The following is a 23,582-nucleotide window of genomic DNA, read 5'->3' on the forward strand; positions in this document are numbered from 1 at the left end:
CAAGCTTCTTGCCACTACCTAAGCAACAACATTGGCTAGAAACAGTTCAATGCTGTGCTTAATAATTTAGAGCGCTATATTATAATAATCATAGTATCTTTATGTGAACCGTATATGCTCCTTCATAACTCGATAGTCCCCGCCGCCCGTCAGAGGCTCTCTCACATACTCCAGCCATGGATCATCGACAGTATGTCTCTTCACAACAACACTCAACACTCTCCGCTCTCTAGTAATTCCGTATGGCCAGACGAGTCGCTCTGTAGGCCAACCTTTAGCTAGTCCCTCCGCAAGTTCCTTCTGCTCCGTCGCAGCAGCAATCCTGGTCAGCCTCGTTGGAATGTCTGAGCAGTGGCTCCCGAGATCCCACAACACCGGCCACTGTTCTTTTTGATCTGTTAGAAAGCTCTCAGCCCATTCGCTAGACTCTTCTCTCGAGACAACTTCATACTTGTTTGGGTAGTCTTGCATGGGTCTTGTGCCGTGTGGTATGTCAAGGCCCTCCTCCTCAATCTCGATGACTCTTTTGGCCATCACAATGGTGTGCTTTAACATCGTGAGGCTCTCCACGCGGTTCATCTTTTCTCGCTCGTAAAGAAATTCCAGGGCTCTCCCCCGAATAGCCGGTTGTCGACACTTGGCAGCTATCCAGTAAACCGGACCAACAACCTCGCTTTCAAAGGTGAATGATGGGCCTTGCATGATCTCATTGTCGTACTTGATGGTGAAAGTTGCACAGTCAGCGGCAATGGAAAACTCTCATAAGCTGTACCTATCGCAGACGTAGTCTTACCCCGAGACCATCGAGTCGAGGAACACTATCATGAGACAGTGTCTCTGTGTCAGAAGCTTGGCGGTTCTTGTATCTGGCGCGTCTAGATCACTGAACGTAAGGTACGCTTCAAATGCATGACGCCAATTGGCCAACTCATGGGCAATTTGTTTGTATCTTGACTGCATTGCATCTCCCTGGGTATCTGGAGTTTCGCTGACACCGTTTGAGCGATACGACTTGACATCATAGATAAGAGTGAATCCAATATCGACGAGATAGTACAAGACACACCGTGCGTCAGCCAGAGAAGCGAACTTGAGCGGCGTCGTAGTCATTTGTAAAAGATGCGTCGGGAAGTTTACTCTGTCATTGCCGACATATGCGAGCCGTGAGTATATAGGGGCCAGGTATTGTCGAATGATGTCGATTTCTGGTGTTTTCCGGTCCTCAATGTTGGCAAGGAGCCTTCGTCCCTGCAGAATGTGCATTTTGGCAGCATTTTTGAGGCCCATCGCCTAGCATGAACTCAATGCAGACAAACAATAAGCATACGAGTAGAGGCTTCGCCCTTGACTCTGTGGCTAACGGCCATGACCGAACGGCGAGGATGGCTTTGTTGTACTCCAGGATGGCGGGCCTGTAATTTGGACAGTGGTCTCTGGTATCTTTTGTCTTTTCAGAATACATTAAGCTGATTGCTGAGATGGCATGCCGTATCGCGGAATCTGTAGGTGCAAGTCGCAACACTAGATCACCCCAGAAGTCGCTATCCACCGTGTCGCCAACCTGGTGAGAGACATGGCCTCTGTAGTAGTCAAAAGCGTGAAAACTCAGCTCTGCCCCAAGATCATTATTGAGGGCGCGCGTGATAGGTGAACGTTGCCGAATGATTAGTGACTGCTGGGTCACACTGTCTGTATCTCCATAGCCATCACACTTGCGACCAGTGCCAATGCATCGCTGACAGTCGGGCCTCGCCTCATCACATTTAATCATGCGGATTCTGCACGGATAGATCCAGATCAGCACTTAATGTGATGGGGGTGGATCTCGTTAATCTCACCTGCATGTCATGCAACCAGTGCGAGCTTTGGGAAGTCCCTTGCGATGTCGCGGCTGAGAAGCCTGAAGCAAAAGTCGTGGTCGCTCTCTCGACATTAAATCAGCGGTTGAAGGATTTTCCCAACCCCCTGTCCGTCAGTCAACCAGTGCCAACGAGGCAATCTGCCCACAGGAATCATTTTTCTGATAATTGCAGCGACAAAACCACAAATAACCGATGTGCAGGAGGGCGCAACACTTACACCACTAGAAGATAATAGCACTTTGTAGGGGTTCGGAAAAACGTTAAGCGGTGCTGACTCTGGGAACATGCAGTCAGACGTCAATTAGTACCTTCGGACCCCTGCGGAGTAATTTCGATTAGGTCTTACCAGGTGACGCGGGTTAGCGGTTAAGAGCAGGTTAATGATCGGGTAAGCACTTGGCGCTTTGGCTTCTCATGTTGCTGATGTTGTACCAATGCGACGCTGAAGAGATTGATATGGATGAGGCCGCGTCTGCGAGTCATGGAGTCAGCTCTAGGATTCTGCATTTAGTCAGAAGGCAGATCAAAATAGGTTGAATGACTAGGTCCAGCGAAATGTTTCCAAGTCGTGTTTGACTATTGTCGAGTATGCAACATATATATGTATATATATGAGAACTACAGAGAAAATGAATTGATTGATCTCCAGAATGATAACAGTTTTCGAATTTTTTTATAGGAGACAGGAGATGTGATGATTGTGCCGTCCCTCAAGCATGGCGATGGATGGTATTACGATTATAACCAATAAATTGTGTTAAGAAAGTTTGGGAACTTCATTGCAAGATTTCCAAGAATAGCAATTTTCCCACAACAAATAATCTGACCAACCTTCAAATACGACAACCAAATCAATACGTCATGTTTTCCATATCATGAATGAGAGCCTTGACCTGAACCATTTCCCCATCGTCATATTTTGGAATACCCTGTACTGACCCAAGTGGGGCTCCCCAGGCACCCCCAATTTGCCTCTCAGTAAACTTCCATCGCTCAAGCATTGCGCAAGCAAGATGGTAATATTCATTAGCATGCTGCATGAACCCGACGCGTTTCCACATGCTTCCAACTGGGTAGCTGTCGGAATTGGCCACTGCATGGTCGCCTTGCTGCCATAGCCATATCCACCGACCTAGGCCTGTAGCTGCCGGGGTTATTTGTGATGTGTCCACGAGAGTCGTCTGATATTGGAATACCAGACAGCAAAGAGCTGGACAGTCGTCAGAGACGAAAGAGGGAGGACGTTGAACATACCTGAGATAATAGTAAACATGTTGAAGGAACTGAGATTATGAAACATGTTTAGGTCTATGTTATGGGGTGAGCATAAGAGTCTAACTGCAGACGATACTGTCAGTCGGGATTGGTTCGGTCTTTCTTTGGTCGCCATGTGTAATTTTAGGAAGCATTCCGAGGCTGACTCTGCTTGGAAACAAGCCTCAGGACAGACCAGTCCGGTATTGAGTTCAAGTGATATGATCCTCGGTGGCAGCCTATAGTACAGAACGAATGCGGAGTCAAGAAGGTAGATATAGGTTGACGTGCTAAATAGTCAGCAGAGCAGAAAGCAGAGGAGAAGGAGAACCCGAGTCACGCATACCGAATCATGCTTTCAAGGAGTATGAACCTGGCCCATCTCTGTTGAGTAGGGAATGAAGTATCCAACTTCTCGAGGCTCAGGTTGTAGAGACCAAGCGATCTGGCGACCTGGCAGCAACTGTTAGCAAAAGCTCTAGATGCCTACACACTGGTACCTACCGAGACAACGCGACTGTAGCGATATTTTCGAACACGCTGTCTCCCTTCCTTTGATCCCTCCCAGTTCTGCGCGATACATATAAAATACGCAGCATGCAGCGCCTTTAGCTTATCCCACGCTACCACTTCATCCCCAACAAGATCTGAAGTCGCAACTATAGAATCGTCATATAGGATATTGTCAGCGAATACTACTTCTTCAACGGGCGTGAGCCATGCCATTGCACGGACGCAGTCATTTGCGTCCGAAGACAAACACGCCCCCAGCACCGCCATCGATGCAATGAGCCCTGCAGGCTCCGTTTCGCTATCGAATGTTGGCTTGTGGATTATAGGACTGTTGGGATACCAGCCAGACCAAAAGAGACGTAGAAAACTGTGTAGATTGTAGGGCGAAAAGAAGTCGAGACAAGCTTGTTCCACAACGGGAGACCATTCTATGCCAGAATTGGAACAAGATCGCGTTCGGGTCATTCTGCTCTTTATTATGCTCACAATCTCGCGTGTTTTGAAGTTGAAAGTCTGGCAGGAAGGTTCTTCTAGCCATTCGCTCAACTGACGTCTTTGAGCTAAGGTGCCGCAGTCGAAACCATCGGCGATGCCGGATGACTCAGTGAATCGTTTCAGAAATGGTAGAGCCAGCTTCTCTCGTGGAATGACCTGATCAAAGCAAGGTCCAAGTTTCAGGGAACTCTCGTCCAAGTTATTCCAGACATCAAAGTTGAGGACTGGAAATGGCAGGGACCTATGTTGGAGCCACCCTAGTGAGTAGTTGGTGAAGTCAGCCAGGATGACAGACATCTCATCAAACTCCCAAACAACAGCGTCAGAAGTCCCTGGTCGGCAAACCCCATTCGTCTCTGGTGACGAATTCGCTGAAACCACTGATATCTTGGAACTCGATGACCGCCCATAAGAGCAATCGTAGTTCCGTATGCTGCATGTACTGCAAGGAACACTGCGATCACAAGCGCGCTTCAAGCGGACGCAGCGGTCACAGCCCCTTGGTTTCTTCAATTTGGGCCTGCGAGCAGGCAGAAGTGGTATTTCAGACCCTCGTTCGAGGCGGATTTTACAAATACCCCAGTGGCGCTTGAGAGCATCTCTAAGGAGTATCGTGAGTGGGCACGGCGATGGACAGGGGAGGGAGAGAGACAAACCTGCGAGTGAATGTCCGTTGGCAAAATGAGCAAACAGAGAGCGAGCCCGAGGTTTCTGTCAAGTTGCAACGGGCCGTCAGCAACTGAAGAGCTGAGAGAACTCACCAGGAGACCTTGGGTACAGTACATACCTGCACGCCGGGGTAATGGATCTGACGGCTGCAGCTGAGACGGACCTGTCGCAGAGGCCATGGTGTGAAGGACACTTCAAACCAGGTCATGCCTGAGTGTATGAGTTCAACGTACCAGGAAAACATTCAAGATCTGAATATGCCTCCGGGCGAATGGCAGTGGAACTACCGATATGACAATCCCACATACAGATCATGGCCCGTTTCGTGCGTAGTTAGAACTTTGTTTGGAGAAAAACGCGGGGAAATGACATCGACCCTATCGCGATTGGCCGTTTCCTTTTTGTGGCGGTGGACTTTTTTCCGCTCTCCCCACATGCTCAACAGAGTCACTTGCGTAGCTTGCACCAAGTTCCCCATAGTAACCGTTGTAGAGAGTGCGGAGGTGGAAGACATCCGTGACGCCAAGTTAGTGGGGCCTTGGAGCATCATGACTGACTCATGGCGATATAAACGGCCTGGCGTCACGTTGATGTGAGATGAAATTGAAGAATCTAAATCAATTCATCATTTATTTGAGTCGATCAACCGCAAGAATAATTAGCCATGTCTCCACCTGAAGAACATCACGGCCTCAAGTCCAAATGGCCTCAAGCCTTCGATCTCGCTGGTTCAAACTCCCCCTGTCGAATCGAAGGAGAAATCAGTGATCTCATCGTCCTCGGCGAAATCCCAGCTGCTATCGACGGGACCTTCTACCGAGTCATGTGCGATCCTTTCGTCCCTCCCCACCCTAACAATGTTCCTCTCGACGGCGACGGCCACGTCTCTGCTTTCAGGATCCACGACGGTCGAGTTGACATGAAGATCAAATACGTCGAAACAGAGCGCTATAAGCTTGAGAGAAAAGCCGGCAAGGCTTTATTCGGGCTGTATAGAAATCCATTCACGCATCATCCCTGTGTAAGAGCAGCCGTCGACTCCACTGCCAACACGAACATGGTTTACTGGGCGGATCGGCTCTTGGCGCTTAAGGAATCTGCGCTTCCTTATGAGATGCATCCTGATACCCTTGAGACTCTCTGTTACGATCCGTTTGGAGGCCAGGTCAATGCAAAGGCGTTCACGGCACATCCGAAAATTGACCCGTTCTCTGATGAACTCGTTGTCTATGGGTACGAAGCCAAGGGTCTAGCGACTAGAGATATAGTCATTTATTCGCTAGACAGGAACGGGGTTAAACATGATGAGCAATGGATTGAATCTCCCTGGTGCGCTCCCATCCATGACTGCGTCATCACACCCAATTTCATCGTCCTTGTCCTATGGTGCTTTGAAGCCAATGTTGAAAGGATGAAAGCAGGCAAGCAGCATTGGGCCTGGGATTACAACCTACCAGCGACTTTCATTGTGGTCCCACGTCGGAAAACCTCCAAGGTTCCAGCCTCCTGGAAGCAAGGAGAGCACCGCGTCTACCATTGGAAGAACTGTATGAATATCCATGCAGGTAGCGCTTGGGAGGAAGGTAATGGAAAACTGTATCTCGAGACATCCCGGGTCCACGACAATGCTTTTCCGTTCTTCCCGCCTGACGACGGGAGAATGCCAGCCCCAGATGCCAAAGCTGACTTTGTTCGCTGGGCGATTGACCTCAATGCCCCAAGTGGGACACAGATGGTAGACCCAGAGGTCATCCTTGACGTACCATCTGAGTTTCCACGGATTGACGAGCGATTCATGACGAAGAGAAACGAATACCTCTTCTTAAACGTCTTTATCCCCGAAACATCCCAGGGCGGAACAAACATCTTTCACGGGCTCAATGGCTTAGCTATGCATAGTCACAGCACTGGCGAAACGAAGTGGTTCTTTGCAGGCAAGGACTCTCTTGTCCAGGAACCAATCTTTATTCCTCGTACTGCTGACGCGCCTGAGGGTGATGGATGGATCATTGCTATGCTAGAGCGGCGTGTTGCGAATAGGAGTGAGCTTGTTGTTCTTGATACGAAAGATTTTGAAAAGCCTGTCTCTTTTATACAGCTCCCTATGCATCTCAAAGCTCAGGTACATGGGAACTGGATCGACGGCAGAACACGAGCGTCTACAGAGGCAATTGTGAGGCAGATGGAAGAAGTTAGGGTCAGTGGAAGAGGAGCTCTGGAGCCATTGGCATGAGTGTCTAGGCCCAGCATTCACTTTCATTCGCCACCGTCAGTCTTTAGTCTGACGAGTCACAGGATTGCATCATATGAGAAGCTTTGTGTTTTAACGAGTGACTAGTTATCGAGGAATATCAATATCTCAAGCTATTGTTGCCTAGCGTTTGAAGCGATTGCAGATAAGAACTTCCATCCATTTGCATATAGAGAGTCCCATCAAAGTCAAAACTGAGCAAGCTCAAGTCCAGCACTGTCCAGATCCAGGGCCGGGCTGGCACTGCATGCGACCACCGCCGCAAGACCAGCAGCCGTAGTCACCGGCGCATTGGCACTTTCCGGGCTGGCAGTCCGCATGGGGAGAGTAGCAGGGGAAGCAGCTGCAGCGGGCCTCAAGGCCACGGAGGGCAAGAAGGGGCTGTAAGATACTGCGTCAGCACAGCTTCGAGATGATGTAGGGAGGGATTTTTGCTTACCTTGTCGATACCAGTGTAGGTGTGGCCGCCGTCCTCAATGGTGACGGTGTCAATGGCAGGAGTGGCAGTGACGCCGAGAGAGAGGAAGAGAGAGACGAAGAGAGTGGCCTTCATGATTGCTGCAGAATCTGTTGAGGTTGGATTGTCAAGTAGATGAGTGAGGATGGTGAGATACAAAGACTGCGAAAGACCTCGAGTTCTTATAGTCTTCAGAAGCTATGGAGAGGCAAACCATTGACGCTCGCTCATGAGTGAGTCCCAAGATAGTGCTCATCTCACGATGCCTGAGACAGTCTGTGCTGCACTTCGCCCCAAGCAATTGAATCCTCTCAAAAGTTCTTAACCATGAGAAACTAGTCCAATCATCATCATCATCATCATCATCTCGGGTTGACGCTCTACTCATTGGCTATCGCCTCACCGTGAGGTATTTCTCATCTAGGAAATGAGCGACTACTACCCATATCACAGTACAAGCTTCACTAACAAACTAAAATATTACTAATATCACTTTTCCTTACCATTCTGTGTGATAATAGTTAGTGTAGATGTCACAGAGGCGAATAAGTAGTTGTTACGACACTTGCATAATGGAGGATCGTTGGGTTTACAAGGGTTTTCCTCGTATAACCTGGACGCTCAGAGTTGCACGTGTGTGGCACGTCGCCCGATAGTCCGAGCGAGTGGAAATAAGAGTGCATGTGCCGCAAGCTCGGATTCCACTTGTAAGTTCGGGACCGAGATGCTGAGCTCCATAATTGATTCACACGGAGGAGAGTAGCCGCGAAGCAAACTCTTCTTTTTGGAATATCTGTGATCTCAATTGTGTAATTTGACTTTGAATGAAAGTACTTGTGAGAGTTGGATATGTAAGTCAGGGTTAAGTCCGACGTGCGAGTGCGAGAGCTAACGCAGTAGGTGAGATTCCTACGATTGACGGTCAACTTTCCCCCGGGGCTGCTTAGCTACGATTTTGTTTCTCCATTTGCTGACGGAGGAGTGATCTAATTTCTCAAGGGATCTAGGCAGTCTGACCTGTTACTCAGGAGTGGCAGAGTAATAATGCACGATCCTGCGCGTGACTATCACAAGCACTAACACTGTACAACTGTTGTGCCATTCGATGCCTGTTACTCATTCTCTGTTCCAGAACTGACTCCATCGTGACCATAAGCACTTGAGTGATTCCATTTCCATCTCACCAGTCCTGTCAATCATGCCCAATTGGAGCAAGGCCTCTCAACTCAGAGCCTTCAGGTCTCAAGTCCTCTTCTTCGACTCTAAACTCCGTACGCATAGCTTAGCTCATGCAACAATGCCCGTGGGCCCCTTTTCATGATGGCTGCCGATTAACCCGGGTAGGTTACTCGGGACTTATATGCGGCGCGGGCCGCAGATTATTCCGTATAGCGTGTGGTCTGCTCACTCAACGGGCCTCTCCTCCGTAAAAAGACTTCCATTTACAGCCTAGACTGCCTCCATACGAGAGGAAAGAAAATTCAGGACCTCGATGCTAAATGGAAAAAAAAAGAACTCAGGTAACTTAGCATAAGACTTTATTAATCCAGCATAAACTTGGTATACCTCTGATGAGCTCATTTGAACACCATATAGCAAGGTCCAATCTTCTTTTGCTCACCAAGGCCAGGTTCCGGAGGCAAAGATCTTCATTCATGCGCCGCAAAGAGGCATTAAATCCAGACCTCACGTAAGACGGCATTTCAGGAAGGTGGCCTCACTCGGCTGATTCACTCTAAATGCCGCGGCATGATCGACGAATAGTATTCCGAATACAGCGTTTCATGTGAAATGATGACTGCATGGCCCCTTCTGCCCTATGGACGTGGCGCCTCTCGGATCTCGGCATATATACACCCCCCAGAGCTGGACCTATCGGTGTTCATCAAATACCCGTGTCCGCGTTTAGCACTGTTCTGTAGGGAGGCACTTTTGGGGGCTTGTCCGAGGTTTCCGTGGATTTCAACTTTTCCGTTTACCACTAGCTAGACGGTGTGAGATTTATGCCTGTGAAGTGAAGGAAGTCTCAAGATAATCACTTCTTGACTGAGTCGTTGATGGGAGCCTCTAGCTTCACCTCTGTCAGACTTCTGAGTAACTTCCTCCACATAACTGCACTCTCCACATCTGCCGTCCCTTCGGTTAACGTCACCCGGTTCCCAACAACAATCAGCGCTGATCTTGCCCGAGTCAGAGCAACATTCATCCTTCGCATGTCCTTCAAGAACCCGATCTCACGGTGCTCGTTACATCGCACGGTTACAAACACGGTGATGTCCGCCTCGCGACCCTGAAATCCGTCGATGCTTGATACTTCGACTTTGTAGGGTATACTGGACAGCATCCGCTTAAGGACCTCGGCTTGGCGAGTATAGGGCGTCAACACCACAATTGAGTGTGAGGGGCCCTCTGGCCCTGAACCACTGGTCAAGAGCTTGCAGATGTGGAGGCAGAGCTCTGCTTGTCCCCTGTTCTCTTTTGACTTTTGGCCTGGCATCTCCTTTGCGTCGCAGTTGATAAAGATGGCCCGCTCATAGTCTTGCATCCCCATTCCGGAGCCTCATTTCTGATTCGTCGCCCTTGCGGGGGGGAATGGAAAGTCAGAATTGATAGGCGGTCTTGCCGAGCTGGTGATGCCCGACTTCAATTTTCCCTCGTAGAACTGTCCTGAGCTGAACTCGCATAGCTTTGGATGCATACGATACTGCGTATCTAGCATCAACCTCCTCAAACCATCGTTACCCTTGGGGTCTTTGGCATCTGTGTAGAGTCTTTCGAAGAGTGAAACGTCAAAGTCGAGTGCTAACGCAGTCTGATTGACAGTCGGTCGTAGCTGTACATGGTCTCCGACCAGAATAGCCTGTGAGCAGCCCTTGACGAGTGGGACGATTGAGCTCGGTTCCGTTTGCTGAGAAGCCTCATCGACAATCACGATGTCGAAGTACTCTGAGCGAATCAGTCCGATGCCTGATCCGATACAGGTGGTGAAAATCGTGTTGCTCCGTTTGACCATTTCCATGGCCTTCTTCATAGCCTTGTGGTCGGAGTGAATCTCCTGCCCTGCCATGGCGTCGCATGTATACTTTCGTAGATCATCAGCAACCTTGCGCACCTACAAAAAGTCAGATGAGTTTGTCTTTTGTTATTGGTGATGGGCGACATACCTCTGTTGAAACTCGTACTAGATCGGGTTGCGTCTTTCTAGCCAATGGTTGCTTCTGGAGACGTTGAATATACCGTCTCATCACGTTATCCACTGCATTATGTGTCGGCGCCGTCACCAAAGCACGTGCCTTGGGATTAGCTGTCTGTAATGCACAAATCATTTCAACAATCGTCTCAGTCTTTCCAGTGCCAGGCGGGCCCCAAAGACAAAGCAGCGAGCTGTTCAATGCTAACTTTATAGCTTGGTTCTGGCTCTCGTTCAGTCTCTCAATCCTGCTGAAGGAATGGTCTGGTCGTGGAATGTCGGGGGATGGAAGACCGAAAATGATGTTTGCGACACCGCAGAAATCTTCTTGGTAGATGCAAAGATCTTTGACGGCGTCTATCATGGACTTGGACGTGACGAATGGGCTGCAGTCTTCCAAGACCCAGGAACAGTCTTTGAAGTAAGGCGGGAGTGGATGGAGGCACTCGAACCGCGCTCGCCCAGTTTCGGACATTGTTACCAATGCATCAATGGAACAGTTGTTTCCCACCAACACATTTGATGGCAGTGACGCTATTGTCAGCCTCACGTGCGATCCCTTCTTCGGCGTTCCTGTCGCGTCGATTCTGAAGTCGATCTCTATCAGATTCCCCTTCTTGTCTTTTGGCGATAGCTTCAATTCATAAAGGCCCTGCAGTCGCTTCGCGACATTGCCGGCTTCTTCAATGTGATCCGTAGCAATGAAGATCATGTTTCGCAATAAATGGTTGGTTATCTTTGGGTCGGTTACCATGAAGTGAGACGCGTTGGGTTGCAGACAATCCAGAAAGATATCCAGTGCCAGGTCCGTTGATCGAATAGTCAACGATGTAAGTTCCAGAAGCGTCGCGAGGTCAAGGAGCGATAAGCATCCAGGGGTGATAGCGGAAAAGATGCTCTTGAGCGGCTCCAAGATAAGCTGGCCCATGGAGTTGGCGGACAAGATGAATGCCCGCACAATCGGCAAGAGAGATGCCTCCAGCAGTACCACCAGGTCTGGGTTCTTGCCCGAGCGAGACGAAGACAAAAATGGTATGAAAGTTATAGCCAGTGTCGGCTCAGTGGTCAGAACCTGTAACATCGCGTTCAGCAGCTCTTTGTGGTCGACAATAACTTTTTCAATATTGCTCAAAATATATTCAAAGCACCGCGTAAGAAACTGTTTGTCGCTGGTTTCTCGGGCCAATTTGAAGACCTTTTGGTATTGCTCTAATAACTCCAATCGTGTGAGTGCGGACATGTCGTTGCCTTTTACGATCTCGATGAGCCACGATGGATCCGAAGGTGATAACACATCGGTCAGACTGGGTACAGAGTAATCTTTGGGTTCCTCGGAGAACAGAGGCATTGTCTCTGTTGTATCGATCTGTTCTAGCCAAAGATCGAGGTTACGCATTGAGGCTACGTCGCGATTGCTGATGACGTAGATTTCCTGTGACCAATTAGTGATACTTGCACGATTAAATGAGAGAGTTGACTCACTGCAGCTGTGATGGGAGAACCATTCACTTTCCCAATATGGGTTTGAAGTCCCTTACTGAACTTGTCTAGCGCAATGCTCGCGGTAACTTCAGCCTGTTCACCCCGACCAACCACAGCTTGCCTTTTTCTGCGTCTATCACCTTTGTTCTTCTCATCGCAGTAGCCTTGATCATTGTTTCCTGGTCGATCAATAAATACCCACGTGCTGTTTCGCTGCTTCTCAAAAAGCTGAAAGACTTTTCCGTCACAGTATAGCTGATACTGCATCTTGGTCGGTAGTGAGAGTCGGGATTGTCTTTGTGGGCCTTGTGAATGGGGGAACGCAAAGAGGCGCCCAGTGTCGTTGATGACGCAGTCTTGAGAGCGCTCAATCTTCTTGGGGATGTAGATTGCAAGGGATAACCGCTCGTCAGGTTGGAACACGATGAGCGTACGCTGGAATAGCTCTAGGTTTGTCGCAACAGCGTCGTGAAACGTTGCGAGGCGATCGATCGACGAGTCGTATGTTCTCTTCCATTTGATACCAGGGTAGTCCAAGTGGAATCTTTGGAGCTCTCTCGGTTGAAGGATGCCGGATGAGCATAGAGCATTCTGAACCAGTGCTGTGGTGGCTGCTGACCCTGGTACATGAGCAAGGACCCATACTTTTTGATCTGCTGTGAGAATGTTGAAGTCGAAGAGATGAAGAAGGCTCTCAAACGACGTGTTGTTCTTGACGCACCAGGCATATGCGAGTTTGACACACTCAAACTCCCCAATTGCGACATCTTCTCGACTAAACAAGAGCTGAATAGCGTCAATATCATATCCCGTCAAATCGCCAACCTCCGTGAGGCCCAGCCGACGGATCCAGGCTTCTGCATCGTCATGGAGGACATCGAGTATGAATGGCGGCGTATCAGGTGTCGGCTTTGGTGCAGTGCGTAGCTTGTCAGGGATCTTTATCCGATTGCCGTCGACACACTGCGAAAAGAGTCGATTGAGCTCTTGGCATTGGGCACTCATGGGGCCAGCCACTCGAACCCAGTCGAGATATAGGTTCTTTACTTGACCAACAGAAGCGTTCTGGTATTATGCAAAGTAGACGAGGCGGTCGTAGTCTGTAATGGCGCGGAATTGGATTGGTTCTCGGCCGCCGGGATATAGGGCTGGTGCTGAGACTGTCGAGGGGATCAGGTCGGGGTCCCAGGATACAAAGACTGTCACTTATCAGTATATGCACTCCATGTTTCTAGACGTACTCACATGTGTCACCGTCCAAATCACCACCCGACATAAGATCAGCAGCTGGTCTTTTCCCTCGCGTTGAGAAGACGATACAGTCAACCAAATGCGAAAGCTCAGGCCGCTCAACAACCTTGAACTTCTGCCAATCGCCTGGGTGAAGACAGGGATTTCTGATCACAATTATCTCACTGTTCTTCAAAGCGTGAGGTAAACCATTCTCTTCCAGAGTGACCTTGACCGCACACTCGCCTTCCTTTAAGACATCCCAAGCATCGCATACACCAAAGAGAAGCCGCGATTTCTGCACAAAGATTCGACACTTTTGGCCGCCTTGCTTATTCAACATCTTGTCCAGTTGCTCGTTAACGTGGCCGTCGATCTGGGACTTTACGCTCTCCAGCCCCTCGAGAAGGACACGTTCTGCGAGATCGGGTTTATTGACGTAGCTTAAGAAGCGGAATGCATCGCGAAAGTCGGACTTGGCTTTTTTGAGAAGACTGAAGTGATGTCGCTGCTTGAAAGGAGCGTTTCTTGTGAGATGCCCAACGCATGGAGAAGAATGATGCTCTCGTCGTTGAGGAAGCCATATGAAAAAGGCTGCGGAGTAAAATGGTCAGCGAGGTCTGTTGGGAAATCGGGTCAAGTACCTTGGAGTGCTCGACTACTGCAAAAGAGTAATCATCGCCGCCGCTGAACTTCTTCATTGACTTGCGAAGCTTGAGAAGCGCTTTCTCCTTCTTCATTCGGGGATCAACAGTGACGACTCCCTTGTAGCCCCGATAGCGAAGTTGAAAGACCGAAGGCGTGTATCGACTGTCCCGAAAGATAATTCTTCTTCGTCGCGCCAACTCTTGCGCAAGACTGGGCGCAATCAATCCACAGCCATCAGTGAAGACATATTGGTCTCTCTCAACATCTGGAATATCCTCGCATCGGTCGGGATTAATAATCATGGCCGCCTTGGAAGATGAGAAGAGAAGACCAATACGCTTGGCTTTCTTGCCCACTGTCTTCATCTTTGTAAAATCTCCCATACTCTCAATCTGTCTCGAGATCTCCTCTCTCGTCGCGGCCATGAGAAAACATGATCGCGACTTGAGCTGCGTATTACTATGCCCATAGAAATTATAATGCACGCCGTTCAGAATTATCCCAGCGCGGAGACATTTGATGCTGTAGTCGGAAACCTCTTGGCGCGTGCGGGGGTGAAGATCTGGCGCTGGCTGCTGTTCTTTTGCTGCGGCGCCGAAAACTAGAGGTCTGAAGGCTTCGAGGGAAAAGAGCAGTAATTGATCCGTTGGGTGTGAGGCAGTGGCGCGATTGGGCGTGTTGTCCTGGACTTTGAGGATCATGGAGTGCTTGCATTCTTTGAGGTCGGTTTGGAGGGCGATCGCTTTGATGAGATCGGCCTTTTTGAGAGTGGATGGTGATGGGAGATTCGGAACTTGGAAATCCCAGACAATGTCGCCGAGACTCAAGTTCGAAAGGAGTGTGTGGTGAAAGCCTTTGTCGGACCTCTGGGAAGCCATTTTGAATTGGTGCCTTGGGAGAGGCTTGAGATTGAGATGAAGAGAGGAGATCGCGACACGCTTGAGATGATGGAAGAAAAGCGCAGAGGAGCTTATCCAATGGATTGAAGTTCGGCGCCATTGGTGAATCACGGTCATTATCATTAGGCGTCGGTGTTACACGGCATGCTGACCCCCTCACTTCCTCAACATTTAGAGTTAGAGAGTCCACGCATTGACAAGTTACCTCCGACAAGCACAAGATGGCCTCAAATCCATATGTGCCAAATATCTACATCATCGGACCGCAATCTACGGGCAAAACAACACTAGTCAACGAATTACAGGCTGATCTAGAGCACGGGCTCGTCGACTCATCTATCGATAAGCCACAAATCGTCTCCGAGGTCGCCAGAAGTGTTCTTGCAAAACACAAATACTCAGCAGAAGATATCCGAACATCCAAAGTCAGGTGCCTCGAGCTCCAGCAACTCATTCTCCAAGCACAAGCAGAGGCCGAGAAGGAAGCTCTCAAGACTTCGAGCTGGTTCATATCCGACCGTGCCGGGTTCGACCCATTGGTCTACGCAAAACGATATGCCTCCCCAGGAGCCGAGAAAGAGCTGCAGCAACTCGAAACCTGGAAACAAGTCAAGGCAAGAATGGAGACATCTTTGATCGTGGTCTGCGAAGCGGGCACCCCGTGGTTGATGGATGATGGCGTGCGACTTATGCCCGGAAGCGAGACAGAGTGGATGCAAGTCTTTGATGACTTTTGTCAAATATTGAATATTGACGCGGCGGGTTGTGCCTCGTGGAGGACAGCCCTTGCGTTTGCATTCATTGCGTGGTTCCTCCATCTTCTTAGTGGCATTCTTGTGAGTCCCGAAGTCGAGCAAAACACGCCAGAGCTAAAGCGACCAACTACAGGGTGTATATGTCTTGCAGACTTATATCAAGCTTGACGAGACAAAGACCGATTTGAAACAACATGCAGAAAAGCTTGCCAGGTAAGCATGATCCAATGCGGTATCAGATCACGGACTAACGATTATTACACTGAAGAGGGGACCCCAAGGTCCATGGCTATCAGCGAAATGATGAAGCAACGGATAATGTCTAGGCCACAATCCCTCTCATACCATTTTAGCCTGGAGAGGGGTCAGGCGGGGTAACGTTGATGTTTTGCAGTAAGCAGCCACAAACGGCGGAAACAGAAGGAGAAACGTTAATTGATTCACGGAATATGCCTTGATATAAACAGATTGAACTTGTTGCAACATGCATTCAATATTTTCCAGTTAGTCTTGCTCAGATCATCACACAGAGACTTGCAGAGGACGCACATATCCAATAAAACTTTGTCAATTTAATTGCGATTGAAGCCACCGACAAGATTCTTGGCGCACTCGACAGGATTTCTAGTCACAGCTGCCCACACACCATCTCCCGGGCTAACATCTGCCATCTTCGCCGGTCCTACGAGACTATCAGCCTTCCGTACCATCTCCACAAGTATCAAACTCACCAAACACAAAGACAACAACAGCCTCCTTACCCCGCCCGCCCAAGATCTCGACTGTAAAGTCAGATACAGCACAACAGGCGTTAAACTTGTTTGCCCCAACATACGGGAGGCTCCAGATAAACGCAACCTCGTTCCTCCCTTCGACTCCGACGATGCGGTATGTGATTGAACCGTCAACACCTCCGCCCATGTGACTCGACTTGCAGCGCAGCATACCACTCTCGCCCGCTAGAATTGTTTGCGGCGGCTGAAGGTCTAGTGTCTTGCTCCATTCTCCGTGGTTGAGAGGTGGCCATTCGGACTCTGCGATGAGCTCCTCGTTGGTGTGATTGAGGATAACGATGAGTAACTCCCTCGTAGCCATAGTGTTGTGGATCTGGATATTGTTAATCAGGAGGGAGATGTCGATCAATTCTGCATACAAGAGGTGAAGATGAAATTCAACGATGTTGCTTTGGACAATATTCGTTGCAAAAAGTAGCAGTTTAATATATTTTATCGGGCTACATCGAAGGGCAACAAACTGGCGTGGCAATGTCAGCCCCATAGACAAGCGTTAGCCATAACCTTAAAGTTTAGGTTGCCTGAGAAGATGAGAAGAATACGATGGCGTGGTCATCCTGTGGCGTTCAAATGGGCAAACTGAAAGTGTCAAGCCCATCATCATGTTCCTGTAGTTATAGATGGTCCTCATTGAACCACAGATTATGGAAGGGGTCCTTAAGTTAGTTGACAACACGCCACCATCCAGAAATCCCACCCTTGCCAGCTGCAGAAAGCGCGTCAGGTCATCATAATAGTAGTGTAAGTACAGTGCATAAGCGTATCATTGGAAGACACCAGCGGCCAAGATGGTGGGGAAGCATCAGAGGCTGATCGAGTTATCCGATTAGCGCGGGTAGATGTCAAACCTTATATCAACAAAATGTCACATCGCTCAGGGCAGATTCAGCTACCCATGTCGTTCGTTACCAAGAACTAGATATTTTGCCATGTATCGCAGTAGTAACTCTGAATGGGCCGAAACGTGATTGTGGATATGTAACGACAAAAGAAATACTGCGTTGTAAAAGCTGGGAGCCTAGATCATCCGGGCACCGAAATTTGAGTTTTAATAAAGGCTTAAGCTATCACCCTACGACACAGTGTCACTCTGACTTCAGCAATACTCGCTAAAGTCCTTCTAGAGCTTCAGGCCTTCTCGGGACCAAAGTTTTGACTTTATAAGTCTCTGCGCTAGGCTGCTGACAGCGGTCACCGAGTCTCATGATATTGGCCTAGCATGGCCGTGATATTCCATCCGTTCAAACTTGTTTGATTGGAATATCTTACAATTGATGTCTGGGTTTAAAATGTTTGAGGATTCGCAGTCGCCTGTCTCTTCTCAGGACATGTTTGAGGTCTGCTTCAAGGCAGAGGACAGTTACTAAGCACAGCCAGAGAATGATGAGGAGTTTGCGAAATATGCTAAGCAGAGGGGATTAGATGATTTATGCTTTACCAGCGTACCACTCTAATGACAGATCCGTCTGACAAGCTCTTTTGATGCTGTCGATTAGACCCCTGCTGCTGCATAACGGTAACTATGTTTGCAAGCTCATTTACACCAGTGGCTGCCCACTCAGTCCCGCACCAATTATCATAGAAGACTGCCTACTTGCCTACATACGCTTCCTCAATGCCGACGCTATATGATAGGCCGACTCTTCATGGCAGTTCATACTTTTATGGTATGACTTAGATATCGAGGCATGTCAAAACCTACGAGGTAACAACCAGATGATTGGATCGCATTTGACACTTTTTAATGCCAGCTTTTCAAACGTTACCCGGTTCCGCATTATTCTTTGACATGCCATTTTTATCCAAACTTTTTGCTTCTGCGGCAAGACTCGGGTCCCTAGAATGCGAACCCGAGACCCGATGTAACATCGCCTTCAGCCGTAGCGGATTCACCAAAAGCCTCACTCCAGAAAACTCCATTCAAAATACAACATATAGAGCGTCCTTTAAGACCTTAAATAAAGAATCACTTCGCCGCCGGGGAATAAACCCAGAGAGAGAAATGTCCGAAAGGCCTCATAATTTCGGTAATTCAGTAGACTGGTCTAGACAAATAAGGTAAAGAGTCTTGCGCCCGCCCGTTGCGAAAGGCTAAAGACAAGCTTTCAGCTAAGGTTAAAAAGTGTAACGTCGTCAAGCTCTAGAACTAAGTGGGAACTGGGATTGTTTCCGCTTCGACCAGTGTTTGGCAGGGCGTTTTATAATGTTTGACTAAACGGTTTCGAGACTGGTTGGTTTTGGGGCGTGGCATGATTATCGAGCATCAGCCCATTGTGTTTGCTTTTTTTATGTTTTGCATGTAATTTTCGGTTGCTGGGAAAGAGATTTTGACAGAGTCCCGAGAGCCAAGCTCACGGTCCAGCGATCTGCGCTTCAATCGTGGAGATATTTCCAAGCGACGCTGATCACAGTAAATTTCACTGCTAATAATTCTCACGCAAAGCTTGATCCTCACTCGAGCGCCTTTTTTCCCCGTTTCAGATTTCGGAAAAAGCGGCATGCAACCAGTAAACCCCAACGGCCCGAGACTCCTCGGTTAGCAGCACATTAGCCAACACCCTTGCTCCCATCACGGTCTTGGCTGCAGGGATCATATTTCTACCGGTTCCTTCTGGCGTGTCGATCTCTTGGGGAAGTCCCTCCGAGCTCCCTATTCGAGATCCAACACCCATCAATTGGTACATGTTATCTCCAGCGTTTAATCTCCTTGAACTGTGCCGCAGACGCATGAAAATCAGTTACTAACAGTACGTGTCAAAGGGCCGAAGGACAGGTGCTGCGAAATTTGCTTGCCATCCAATACACTCCGTTTTCCACCGACCGTTTCGAATCCTTGCTTTTTTATCCGTCTGCATGTTAGATCAATGATAGAGTGATTCGGGTCAGTGCATGCATGTTCCCAGAAAAGTATGCTTCATCAGTTCTTTGTAAACCAACAGCGCCGCCCCGTATCTGGTGGCGTCGTGTAGCGATCTGACATTGACCACTTTACCCCTGGATTTGACAGTTTTTAGCCAGTTGCATATCAATACCCGTCTCACAAAAGGCCCGGACGTTTGTGGTGTGTGTGTGCCTGCCCCGGCACTGGATGCTTTTTGTGAAAAGATTATGATGCTGTGTTTATTGAGATTATGCTGTAGTGATTCTCATGTGCTGATATTTCGGAACCGGCACCGCCGCACACAGGCTGTATGCAGGACGTCACAGAAAGAAATGCTTCGGCTCTTCATTTAATCGACGCCAACCCCATCTCGTTAGACTTGAATCTTGGTCTTTCAATTTTCGAATCTCTTCATTAATGAGTTGAAGTGTCTGCTTTAGACTATATCTTGAGATATGGCTGGTGTCGCTAAAGAGGCCGTGGTGGTAAGTCAAGTTGCCATTCCGATCTGGCCTGAGCAAAGATCTGCAATTCTTGGCAACATCAGGACCATGACTCGCTTGCTAACCGCGATCTACGATGCAGCCCATCGAGGCCGTGCTCTTTGGAATATCAACGCTCCTCGTGCTCGCTCGATTAGCCCTTCGAACAATTCGACAACATCAGAGTCTCACCGTGAGCGATTGGTTTCTCGTCGCTTCTCTCCTCGATGCCGCTGCGTTATTTGGAACCGACACTGCTGCGTATAATCTGGGAGGAATGGACGAGTATGATCCGAGTGCACCGCCGCGAAGTATTGAGGATCAGATCACGTTGATGAAGGTGTCGTTTGCGGGAAACTACTTCTACGATACGGGTGTATATTTTCCGAAGCTGGCGCTGTTGGCGCTTTACTTTAAGCTTATTCCACAGACACTACCGCTGCTGCGCAAGTTTCTGTATGGAGTTACTGCCTTAACGGGGTCGTTTATGCTCACGACTTGTTTCTTGGATACGTTTTGGTGCGGCGCCAATGTTTCTGTCAATTGGGAGATTGATGGAGAGTGCAGCACGTTTGACTCGAAAACTGTCTTCCGGATTGATTGGGTCATGAATCTCATCTCCGACACGCTTGGTACAGCAATATCTGTCTAATTCTGTTCAGTCACTGACATTACACAGTCTTTGCTCTTCCTTTTCCGCTTCTTTTTGGCCTTCAACTCAGTAGGCGATATAAGGCTGGTCTCGTTGCTATCTTTGCATCTGGACTCATCACATTAGGAGCAAGCATCGGAAGATTTGCAACTGTCGAGGCAATCCACGCCTGGACCAATGTTTGTGAGTCAACTTTGCCACCTATAAATCTTCTATCGTGTCCGACTTGCTGACTTCACAGACGTCCTCTCAATGACAGAGATCTCCGCCGCAATAGTCGTCGTATCTCTCCCCGCCCTCAAATCCCTCCTCCACGGCCTCGGCCTGCGCTCCTCCAAGCAAAACACCACGCAGACAGGCTCAGGCTACAACAAACACTCAGGTACAGCGACGACATCGAGTCACTTCAATAAGCTGTCCAGCGGCCGTGACCACCACAGAGAGCTGTACGCCTCCACGGCACGCGTGGCGGCGGGCGCCGAAGAGGACTCGGGCAGTGAAGTGGAGCTGACCAACCTTCAAGGTATCTACAAGTCGGCCCGCATAAGTGTGACCTACCAGCGAAGAGAAGACGGTGGCTGGCAGGGTAATTCGGGACGGGGGTGAAGGAGTGGTGTGTGTGCTGTAAGATGAATGATAGAGGATGGATGGATGTAAGCGTTGCATTAGATATGCAGATCGACGGACTAACAAAATGGGAAATGGCCGGGAATAAAGCGTGACATGACAGCTGGTCTGACTGATCCAAGTCATGTATGATAAGTATACAAATAGAATACAACAGGTTTACCATAGATCAGAACATGCTGCATGAATTTTTGACTTACCCTTTGAGTTCAATGCAGAGTTTTGTTAAAACGTAGTGAGAACCTAGAACCAACTGAGAGATATGATGAATCCCTTATTGGTGCGTTAACGAAAAAAAGACTCCCTCCCTCCATTACAAACACAAAACCCAGAGATCAACCAACACACAAGTCGTCTCAAAACTCGTCCCCTGTCAAATCCTTTCCCATGTTACATCCGGTGGTCCCAGGTTTATTCTCGTCTGCATATCAACGGAACTCCAACCCGACCAATGATCATCTCTCGGTTACAACCCCTTCAGTTTTAGCCCCCATGTCAAAATGCCAACCCTTGTCAGTGTCTCAATTAAAATACCGTAAAGCTGCTTGTTCTGTTCCCTAGCCCGACTTGTGCCGTACACTTGCAGCGGGTAAAACTCACCCCAGGGACCTTTTACTGTTACGTTCTATGCAGCACCTCGTTCGATGTTGTTTTTCTTTTTTTCTTCTGTAGCCGAGGTGCCGCTGCTGCTGTAACCATGCGGCGCATTAAATAAGGTAAGCACCATGAGCTGGGAAATTTTAAAGTATACCTGCAGTCCTGTGAACCTTAATTCCTTTCCTTTTTCTCATTGCCGCGAGTTGCACCATTTTATTTTCCGTTCTTTCTGAAGTGGAAGACAATCGGATTTCACAATGGCGTTCTTTATCGATGGAAAGGACTGCATGGTAGGTCACTTTAGCTATCGATCTTCATGTCAGGTTGTGTGCTCACGAGTGTTTAGATCTCGGAATGGATCTTGCTGGCAGCTTCTTATGTCTTCGTCGGTCTTCGCATCTATGCGCGTCTCTTTCGTGCGCGTGAGAAGTTGACTTGGTCCGATTACCTTCTCCTTCTATCCGCCGTCGATGCTCTCGCCCTCATCGTCTGCGACACTCTAACCTTCCAGATGGGTGTTATGGATGAGTATGAGACGTCCGTCAAGCTCTCCAAGGTAAGATGACTTCAAACTCCACAATGCATCACTCGACTAACTTGTTCATCCAGATCTCATTCGCATCCAACTACTTTTACGATGTCGGTATGGGCTTCCCCAAGATGAGCATGCTTGCGTTCTACTGGGCCTATTTCCTTCCCTCCACCGGCATGAGTTCCGGTATGCGAAAGGCCCTATATGGCATCACTGCCTTTGTTTGCGCATCATACATGGCGATCCTTTGGGATGATACTTTCTTTTGTGGAAAGGATGTTTCGGTTCAATGGTCTCAGGAGGAGGGTGCTTGCAGTGTTTTCTATGCACCAGAGCCCTTCATTCTTAACTTTACACTGAACTTGGCCTGTTATCTTGCTGGTACGCTTACATTCCCTTCTCCCTTTCGCGTTTCACCAGATACTAATTGATCCTCAGTCTATGCCCTCCCTCTCATCCTGCTGGTCCAAGGTGTTCTTCAGCCCTCCAAGGGTGTCACTGCTACTTTCGTGCTTGGAGCACTGACTATCTGCACCACCATTGTGCGATTCGTCACACTCAAGGTTGGCACTGGCCAAGAGAATCTTGTTTGTAAGTCGTCCATCTCCCGGACAATACCAATTCAGCTTCTAACATCCCTCCCTAGACCCCATGAGTATGCTCGAGATGGCACTTGCTATTACTGTTGTCGCGCTACCCGGCTTGAAGCCACTTGTGGATCACTCCCCAAAGCATGAGACGCGGAGCGAGGTGATTGAGATCAAGAACTAAGGAAGGACAGTATTTTTACCTGGTCCTACAGCCACTTAGCCTGTTACTTCTCTATCGTGAGAGTAACTATTGTTCTCTTCTATAAAAGTGTTTTAAGCTGTGCTACACTTGTCCCATTCTCGGTGCTCTAGATATTGTAATAAATCAGTTCGTGCCACAAACTCTGCTGAGGTATGCCAACATTTCTTTACCCTCAAGCAAGGATAGTTCCTTATGGATACTCAGGTCAGCTTGTAGTTTCTTATCGATTGCCCAGAGTACCCTTATTCTCACTGAGTCGACAAGCTAACGAGAGCGCGTGAGCTTTTTCTTTTTCCTAGCTTTATATCTTCATCTCGCTTTTTTACATAGTCGAGGCGATTTAACCACTATACCATCAGCCACTATTATTGACAAGATGATCTGCAGCTGCGAACTTTGGCTAAGTGGCTTCTATCTTTAAGAATTTTTTACTCATCCAGCTACTGGTGCCCTTAGCCTTATTGTCTTTTCATAACCAGCCATTACAACATACAGTAAGCCATGATCGTCCTCTTATGAA

The 23,582-nt window shown here is 48.6% G+C and overlaps 12 protein-coding genes across 12 annotated transcripts; 4 read left to right on the top strand and 8 right to left on the bottom strand.

Annotated features, from left to right (window-relative positions):
• Positions 1-99: 99 nt before the first annotated feature.
• Positions 100-1,263, bottom strand: FVEG_05742 (hypothetical protein; the record flags this gene model as incomplete). Its single annotated transcript, XM_018893979.1, has 3 exons — positions 100-717; positions 794-875; positions 899-1,263. 3 exons carry the CDS (start codon positions 1,261-1,263, stop codon positions 100-102), a joined length of 1,065 nt encoding a protein of 354 aa, XP_018750939.1.
• Positions 1,264-2,713: 1,450 nt separating this feature from the next.
• Positions 2,714-4,421, bottom strand: FVEG_15716 (hypothetical protein; the record flags this gene model as incomplete). Its single annotated transcript, XM_018904909.1, has 4 exons — positions 2,714-3,006; positions 3,117-3,406; positions 3,463-3,569; positions 3,621-4,421. 4 exons carry the CDS (start codon positions 4,419-4,421, stop codon positions 2,714-2,716), a joined length of 1,491 nt encoding a protein of 496 aa, XP_018750940.1.
• FVEG_05743 (hypothetical protein) lies at positions 4,382-4,972 on the bottom strand (the record flags this gene model as incomplete). The annotated part of the gene is made up of 2 exons (XM_018893980.1): positions 4,382-4,557; positions 4,912-4,972. 2 exons carry the CDS (start codon positions 4,970-4,972, stop codon positions 4,382-4,384), a joined length of 237 nt encoding a protein of 78 aa, XP_018750941.1.
• Positions 4,973-5,457: 485 nt separating this feature from the next.
• On the top strand, positions 5,458-7,026 carry FVEG_05744 (hypothetical protein; the record flags this gene model as incomplete). Its single annotated transcript, XM_018893981.1, has 1 exon — positions 5,458-7,026. One exon carries the CDS (start codon positions 5,458-5,460, stop codon positions 7,024-7,026), a length of 1,569 nt encoding a protein of 522 aa, XP_018750942.1.
• A 222-nt stretch (positions 7,027-7,248) lies between these two features.
• Positions 7,249-7,597, bottom strand: FVEG_05745 (hypothetical protein; the record flags this gene model as incomplete). Its single annotated transcript, XM_018893982.1, has 2 exons — positions 7,249-7,425; positions 7,484-7,597. The coding sequence occupies 2 exons, from the start codon at positions 7,595-7,597 to the stop codon at positions 7,249-7,251; spliced, it is 291 nt and encodes a 96-aa protein (XP_018750943.1).
• A 1,939-nt stretch (positions 7,598-9,536) lies between these two features.
• FVEG_15717 (hypothetical protein) lies at positions 9,537-10,052 on the bottom strand (the record flags this gene model as incomplete). Its single annotated transcript, XM_018904910.1, has 1 exon — positions 9,537-10,052. The coding sequence occupies one exon, from the start codon at positions 10,050-10,052 to the stop codon at positions 9,537-9,539; it is 516 nt and encodes a 171-aa protein (XP_018750944.1).
• A 9-nt stretch (positions 10,053-10,061) lies between these two features.
• On the bottom strand, positions 10,062-13,178 carry FVEG_15718 (hypothetical protein; the record flags this gene model as incomplete). The annotated part of the gene is made up of 3 exons (XM_018904911.1): positions 10,062-10,613; positions 10,666-12,123; positions 12,174-13,178. The coding sequence occupies 3 exons, from the start codon at positions 13,176-13,178 to the stop codon at positions 10,062-10,064; spliced, it is 3,015 nt and encodes a 1,004-aa protein (XP_018750945.1).
• A 66-nt stretch (positions 13,179-13,244) lies between these two features.
• On the bottom strand, positions 13,245-14,929 carry FVEG_15719 (hypothetical protein; the record flags this gene model as incomplete). The annotated part of the gene is made up of 4 exons (XM_018904912.1): positions 13,245-13,372; positions 13,419-13,897; positions 13,948-13,997; positions 14,048-14,929. 4 exons carry the CDS (start codon positions 14,927-14,929, stop codon positions 13,245-13,247), a joined length of 1,539 nt encoding a protein of 512 aa, XP_018750946.1.
• A 242-nt stretch (positions 14,930-15,171) lies between these two features.
• FVEG_05747 (hypothetical protein) lies at positions 15,172-15,922 on the top strand (the record flags this gene model as incomplete). The annotated part of the gene is made up of 2 exons (XM_018893983.1): positions 15,172-15,786; positions 15,839-15,922. 2 exons carry the CDS (start codon positions 15,172-15,174, stop codon positions 15,920-15,922), a joined length of 699 nt encoding a protein of 232 aa, XP_018750947.1.
• Positions 15,923-16,277: 355 nt separating this feature from the next.
• On the bottom strand, positions 16,278-17,082 carry FVEG_05748 (hypothetical protein; the record flags this gene model as incomplete). Its single annotated transcript, XM_018893984.1, has 3 exons — positions 16,859-17,082; positions 16,437-16,812; positions 16,278-16,387 (listed from the first exon to the last, which is right to left on the bottom strand). The coding sequence occupies exons 2-3, from the start codon at positions 16,798-16,800 to the stop codon at positions 16,278-16,280; spliced, it is 474 nt and encodes a 157-aa protein (XP_018750948.1). The 5' UTR covers positions 16,801-16,812; positions 16,859-17,082.
• A 2,877-nt stretch (positions 17,083-19,959) lies between these two features.
• FVEG_05749 (hypothetical protein) lies at positions 19,960-21,305 on the top strand (the record flags this gene model as incomplete). The annotated part of the gene is made up of 3 exons (XM_018893985.1): positions 19,960-20,494; positions 20,542-20,697; positions 20,756-21,305. 3 exons carry the CDS (start codon positions 19,960-19,962, stop codon positions 21,118-21,120), a joined length of 1,056 nt encoding a protein of 351 aa, XP_018750949.1. The 3' UTR covers positions 21,121-21,305.
• Positions 21,306-21,811: 506 nt separating this feature from the next.
• FVEG_05750 (hypothetical protein) lies at positions 21,812-23,476 on the top strand. The gene is made up of 6 exons (XM_018893986.1): positions 21,812-22,028; positions 22,085-22,294; positions 22,348-22,651; positions 22,709-22,861; positions 22,917-23,212; positions 23,450-23,476. Exons 1-5 carry the CDS (start codon positions 21,996-21,998, stop codon positions 23,039-23,041), a joined length of 825 nt encoding a protein of 274 aa, XP_018750950.1. The 5' UTR covers positions 21,812-21,995; the 3' UTR covers positions 23,042-23,212; positions 23,450-23,476.
• The last annotated feature ends 106 nt before the right edge of the window (positions 23,477-23,582 follow it).

Source organism: Fusarium verticillioides, chromosome 3 (assembly GCF_000149555.1).
Source record: "Fusarium verticillioides 7600 chromosome 3, whole genome shotgun sequence".
In the NCBI taxonomy this organism is placed as follows: Eukaryota; Fungi; Ascomycota; class Sordariomycetes; order Hypocreales; family Nectriaceae; genus Fusarium; species Fusarium verticillioides.

Excerpts from the sequence above, each read along its gene's own strand:
- FVEG_05750 (XM_018893986.1), top strand. The coding sequence starts at position 21,996 with ATGGCGTTCTTTATCGATGGAAAGGACTGCATG. Across the intron at positions 22,295-22,347 it reads CGTCCGTCAAGCTCTCCAAG|ATCTCATTCGCATCCAACTA; the intron begins GTAAGATGACTT and ends TTGTTCATCCAG. Across the intron at positions 22,652-22,708 it reads CTTGGCCTGTTATCTTGCTG|TCTATGCCCTCCCTCTCATC; the intron begins GTACGCTTACAT and ends ATTGATCCTCAG.